This window comes from Labeo rohita, chromosome 21 (genome assembly GCF_022985175.1).
Source record: "Labeo rohita strain BAU-BD-2019 chromosome 21, IGBB_LRoh.1.0, whole genome shotgun sequence".
NCBI lineage: Eukaryota > Metazoa > Chordata > Actinopteri > Cypriniformes > Cyprinidae > Labeo > Labeo rohita.
Genome location: NC_066889.1, coordinates 7190203 through 7196946, shown reverse-complemented (window position 1 = coordinate 7196946; position 6744 = coordinate 7190203). Strand labels below are relative to the sequence as shown.

General features: G+C 34.7%; 1 protein-coding gene across 1 annotated transcript; it reads right to left on the bottom strand.

Annotated features, from left to right (window-relative positions):
• Positions 1-4631: 4631 nt before the first annotated feature.
• mrpl22 (mitochondrial ribosomal protein L22) lies at positions 4632-6472 on the bottom strand. Its single transcript, XM_051093439.1, has 7 exons — positions 6373-6472; positions 6232-6274; positions 5905-6040; positions 5744-5809; positions 5536-5613; positions 5313-5382; positions 4632-4911 (listed from the first exon to the last, which is right to left on the bottom strand). Exons 1-7 carry the CDS (start codon positions 6398-6400, stop codon positions 4703-4705), a joined length of 630 nt encoding a protein of 209 aa, XP_050949396.1. The 5' UTR covers positions 6401-6472; the 3' UTR covers positions 4632-4702.
• Between the last annotated feature and the right edge of the window lie 272 nt (positions 6473-6744).

The following is a 6744-nucleotide window of genomic DNA, read 5'->3' as shown; positions in this document are numbered from 1 at the left end:
ATTAAATAATACACTGCAATGTTCGCATGGTATACTGTATAAAGATACAGATACAGGCATTCCTCCTTTCATTTATCAGTATCAGTATCATTTATCAGTTTAACATAACATACACTCACTCACTTTGTTTTGTGGCATCTCTCTGTCGACTCAATCTGACTCCCAGATTCCCTGTACACAGGTATAAACTGTCTACATTACAGTACCTAACCTAAATATTTTGTTCATATTATATTACCTGCAAGTACATTTTTTTATACAATTTTAAAATTTAAAGTACACTACAAAGTGTAGGTTTAATACAATTAAGCACATTCTGATACGTTTCAAACAGCTCATATTCACTCATTTTACGATCAGATTGGAGCCCAGTTGTGATGCTGTTTACTAGGTTTCGGCTGATAGATGGAGGAAAATGTGCAAAGCAACACCATTCCCTCAAATTATAAGCCATTAAGGAGCTGCTTCAATTTCACCCTCCTAATTTAATGAGGGGACTAATGACACTGCAAAACAGGATAAAGGACTGTGTCTGTTTCAGACAGAACAACCGAAGCTGGAAGGGTTTAAGGTAATTTGGCATCAAACATTTTGGGTGAATGAAATCTACTTTCTAAAAAGAAAAAATAATAATAATTGCATTCCCTCCTGTGCAGATGAAACAGTGTTACATATTCAAATAATACAAAGGCCTACCTGATATACAGCAGGATCCAAGAATTTAAACCTCTAGTGAAAGTACTTCTTTGTGTGTTCTCTTGTAATTTTTTCTTTATAAATCTAAACCTAATTGAAAATGTAGATTACAAAATGTCTTTGTATTTGGTTTATTGTTTTTGCCTCTGCTTGAGTAAAACCTGATGATCGTGTTCTACGGCATGATTTGAGAATGTTCCACTGATTTGTTCTGACTAATAATAAATAGAAATAAGAGTCCATTAATCTATATAAGCAAAAGTAAAACAAAGAATGTTCGTTGGGTGTGGGATAATTCAACTCTTGAAACCATATTAATCCAAAGCACTCAAGAATTTAAGGAAGGCTTAATGAAGGCTTGATGAAGGCTCATTAGCCACAACGCGTTGCTGTGTGGTTACTCGTTACCTGTTTTTAAATACCTAAGCCATGATTGAGTGAAAGCATTTTATATTAATGCTTAAATTCTCGAATGCCTTGGATTGATATGGCTTTAAAACAAACGTAAAAGTTAACTCCAGAATGTCAACATTTCGGCAAACAATTTGTACACATTATCAGTTTTTAGAAAGGCAAAGCTAGGGCTGCACGATTATGACAAAAATCATAAATGTCAGTTATTCCCTTGAAATTGTAATTGCGATTATTAATTACAATTATCACAATTTGCATTGAATGATGTTTTGAATAGCTTGATACCATAGTTTCAAATCAAGCCATTCTCAGCTTCTTGTCTGTGTGACGTCACACTAACAGAGGCCACTCCCACGATAGTTGATTGACACTGTCACGTGTCATACCTTAGACACGCCCTGATGAGCTGAGTAAGCTGAGAAAAGACTCTGGTGCAGGAGAAGACAAGAATGTCTCCGATTGAGTGATTGAGGTGTTCTGTTGTTGGATGTAATAATGAACATAACAGTCATAATTTACTCTCAACATTTGAGCCGCTGAAGACGCAGAGGATTAACGTTACTTTTGTTTGTAAAGGGAATGTGCCCCTGATCTACCTAAATGCGTCTATGTTCACGCAAATTATTCATGATCCAGCTTCACCTACAGCAGAAGTGAGTATAAGGTTTTTTTATGCCTCTTTGCAAATCGCCTTTCCTAATAATGTGCTAGTTTTCAAGTTTCACGGCTAAATGCGGCTAAAGTAAACAGCCTTATCAAAGATCGGCTCGTCACTCCACAGAGAGAGTGGGGTGAGCAGAGCTCATTAGCATTTAAAGAAACGTGCAACAGAATTGGCTGATTTCTGCATAGCTGATTTTGACAAGGTATAAAGGGTGTATTTTACACTACCATTGAGAAATTTTAACCAAAGCATGTTATAGACTTTTCATTAAGACCCTAAAGAATCATATTAACTTGTGGAAAATAAGCATCTGATAAACCCTTTAAATCGAAAAATGAGTTTTATTGGCTTGCGCACAGAGCTAATCTCAAGGTCAAACCATTACTGAAAGATAGACTGATGAAAAATTAAGCATGTGAACTACAAACACTAAATGTTTTGTGATTCATTTTACATTGATTTACAAATAAATACATCATAAATTGTTTTCCAGAGGAGATCATTTTCATAAATTGCAGCGTCACAAAATGCATGCAATACATAATAAAGCTAACCGTGAATGAAAAAAAAAATATATATATAAAAATTAATGTGGGGAAAATTAAAATGACTATGAAGCTTAGTCCACAATATATTTAAGCTTCATGCATGTCTTTGTAAATATACCTTCCTCAGTTCAGCAGTAGAGAACAAGATTTTAGGGTGTCTTCAAGTACACTGTAAACAAGAAGCTAGATTTTGTTATATAGGCTAAGTGACAAATGAAAGTTAATTTTTCTTGTCCATGTCAAACCATGTCAATATCTATGAGAAAAAAAAAATCTACTTAGATATTGGTGGGCTTAATGGGCACACTTACCCTACCGTTTTGGAAATGCTCTGATCCGGTCATAGCCGTCACTATTTGCCCCATGTCAAAGTAATTCAGATCTTTTTTAATATACTCCACCACGTTATTTAAAATCTTATTCGCTCCACTTGTCAGTGGTTTAAATGTTGTGTATGTACAGTCTGGGTCAAACGTTTGGACTAATTTGGATTTTTATTGATTTTGAAAGAAGCCTCTTATGCTAACCAAAGCTGCATCTATTTGAAAAAAAAAAAAAAAAAAACAGTAATACAGTACAGTGTTTTTGTTTTTTTACAATGTAAAATAACAGTTTTATATTTAAAAATATATTAAAATTATAGTTTATTATATCAAACATTACTGCTGTTTTTAGTGTGACATGAACCTCCAGAAATTTGTTAAACAATATAAGAATAATTGATCATGCTAAATTTTATTATATTTAAAGTGATTAAAAACAACTTGTTGACATTTAGGTTAGAACCTATTGGGTTGAATGATAGTGGCAAAATTATATATATATATATATATATATATATAAAAGAAATTATAATGCATTAGTTTTTGTGGGCTGCACTGTGATTTCTAAATACACTAATTTAATGTCTAATGATTATTGTTCTAAATATGCTTGACAAGATTTTTTAGTAAATAAACTATTGTTACACTGAATTACATTTGTTTGTTTTTTTCTGTAAAACAGTAAAAAAAAAAGTATAATAGTCAATATTTTACCCTCTAATGTACAGGGGAAAAAATTAAAGCTGTACTCAACTTTAAGCCATATACACATATATCTTTGAGCTTATACACATCAGGGGTGGGAGAAAAAAATCGATGCATTGCATTTCTCTGTTCAATGATTCTGAGCTTGTTTTTTTTCCCTGCTTGTGGCACGTGTGCATGCTAGAGACATGGCGCCTTCATTGCACAGAATTTGCACTGAGAAGCGGCTTTCACGGCGAACGCGGAAAGCTTTGCCCGCCGGGTTCAGCGCAGCCCTTCAGAGCGCAGCGGCAAAAGTTCAACTATTTTGAACTTTAAGCACGGCTTGCGTGCCAGTGGTGTGCTCCTCTGCGCTTTCGTCGATGCAGAAACAGGCCGTCCTTGCGCAGCACAAGCAGTTGAAATGAATGCAGCCCAGCGCTTTCCGCATTCACAACGTGCGCGTTGCTTGACAGTGTGTGCTTCCACCTACTGTGTTTTACTTTAGATATGCTTTCATTAATGTCGTTTGGAGTGCAGTACTATTGGATGCACGAAACTCACGCACTGATGGACTTTGGTAAACGTGATTTCACCAAGTACAACATTTCAATCAACCAATCAGAATTGACGGATAACTTTTCATGAAATGTCAGTTTTAGGCTTAGAATCAGAGTCATATTCTTCTACACCCTTGTTAATCAGCTATCATTTCCCTCTGATATTAGGGATAAGTTATGGTTAGGGTTAGGTTTAGGGGTAGGTATTGGGTTAAGTCTATATTTTTGTACAGTATTGTTGATCCAGGATCAACAAAAGATGTTGATCCAGGAGCATGTCGTGATTGTTTTAAAAAGTAGCCTGTTTATATAATAAAAATAAAGTTTGCACAAAATAAATTTGATATAAAATTTATATGAAAATGTAGCCATGTGCAGTAATATTGAAAACTGAAAATGTGATGCATAGTGATATTGAGTTGATAATGACAATTGTAATTGAATTGAACAATGAAACCAGTGAAGATTCCCACCCCTACTTTTAAGATGGAAGTACTGACGAGTACTTCCAATTATAAACAAAAAGCAAAGAAACTGCACTTTTGGTTAAAATGTAAAGTTGTAAAGATGTATTTGCACAGCAGAAGAATTAACTGGGGAAAAAATTTAGATCAAGAATCATTTTGGAATTGGATCGTGACTCCCAGAATTGGAATCGGATCGGATCGTGAAGTGCCTGAAGATTCCCACCCCTAATACACATACACACAGTGAACAAAAAGATAAAAAAAGAGCTGTGCTTGGTATGATTTCTTTATTCTTCAGTTATTATTTACACAAACACATTAACAAAACATCAAGGGTCTTTTCAAACTATAGCGAGTGAATAATTGTTCGGTTCCTTAGTTGCTCCACATACTCCTTGGCCTGGTCAAATCCTGTCTTCTGCTCGACTTTGGGTGGGACCCCCTCAATGAGCCTTACGAAGTAGTGGCAGTGCACTTTGTCCATGATGCCAAACATTCCACGTCCATGATAACGAATACGCTTCAGGTATTTTCCCTTGGCGGAGAATGATTCAGCTGTTGAAGTCAGACCAAAAAAATATAAATACATTAACCAAAATAAATTTCAAAAGCAGCATACATAACAAATAAAATACCTACTTTTCATACAAAAATATAGATTTATTTTGTGTCTTAGCTTACAAACACATCAAAGTGTTTTTTTTGGTGGTGTCCCAAAAAGCTTGCTTAAAAATTATTTTTGGATTATTGAAAATGTTTAAACCCCACAGACTGTTTAAATCCCAACGGCACCATGAGGGAGACCAGAGATGGCTGATGAAAAAATGATGCTTATGAAAGTAGGTTAATATTTATAGAACTTTTCTAATGTACAAATAAGAAAACATAAATCCACTCCAAAAAAAAAAAAAAAAAAAACTGTTTTCATGTTGATGTTTAGCATGCATGCGACTTACCAATATATAGATTTGATTTGTATTCCACATTGTGATTCCTCACTGCCATATCCTGAGCTTCCAACAGAACCTTTAACACAACCAGAAAAATAAAACTCACTACAGATTTTAAAACACAAGTGTGACACTGAATGATCACTTTTTTTTTCACAGCAAATACATATTTTAATCAGTACTATTTAAGCATCAGATTTTCCTGTCATATATCTATTTGTACTTTTACCTCTTTGATTATTGTAGCTCCCTTCTTGTCGTTGAACTCAAGCTGAGTAAGTGCCTGGTCAATGGTCATACCTCTGATCTGTAAAAAACATTTAGCACTAAAATAATGTAACAAACTATATATCATTGCTTCATACGCTGTGCATGTGCCATATTACCTACTGAGGTGCAACCATCAATAAATGAAAGTCATTACACATATTACTCACCAATTTAGCCAAGTACCACATCTTGTCTTTGCTGTATTTAATCTGACGTCTGCAGTGATAGATCTCCTATTATACATAAACAAAAACAAGTCAAACCCAGAATAATTCAACCCCATTTTGAACTTAATTACATGCAAAAGTAAATGAAATGAATTACTAACAGCAGATCTGCGTGGTTCATCTTTCTGTTGTGGTGGATATACAATCAGATTTTTCCTTTCCCAGTGTTTGCTGTTTAACTCTGTACTTGTGTGAAGACATGACACTTGAGATAACGTAGATGAACATCCAAGCACCCTGAATAAAGCAAGACAGATTGTAAAACAATAAATAGGCTGCGTCTCAAACCTAGAATTAAACAGCACGTTTAATGCAGAGAAATGCTGTTTATCTAGGTAGCCATGTATGTTCTGAGACACGGTCACAATTATTATCTTAGTAGTCGGTGCCCTTATACTTTGCACAGCAACTGCATGTGATTTCCTTACCTAGAACGAATATGTCCACAGACACGACCAATGGCGGTTAAACCTATAAGTAATGTTCATATAATTTCCAGTTAAAACAAAATTAGCTGAAATGCATACATAAATAAAAAAAAAAAATAAAGTATATATTATTTGACTCACCAGCCCATGTCACAACGGAGGCCGCCATATTGATTATCACAGATGTCCGATTCGTGGGCGAATCGTTCTTTTGATTCGGATCTTTTTAGTGAGTCGGTTGAACCGACAGATTCGTTGAAACAAACCCCCCGGTTTGATTTATTCGTTAGATGTAAAAGATGAGACTGCATTTTCTTATTTTTCAGGGTCAATGCAAATATGTATTTATGCTCCTTAGTACTGCGTTGTGTTTTATGCGCTAAATTGTGGCTGCAACAACTGAACAGGGACACATGAATTTACAAAATAACTTATTCCCATATAAATAAAAAATAAATAAATAAAAATAAAAACACGTCACTAAGTGCCTTCATTGATTTACTCGTTTTTTTA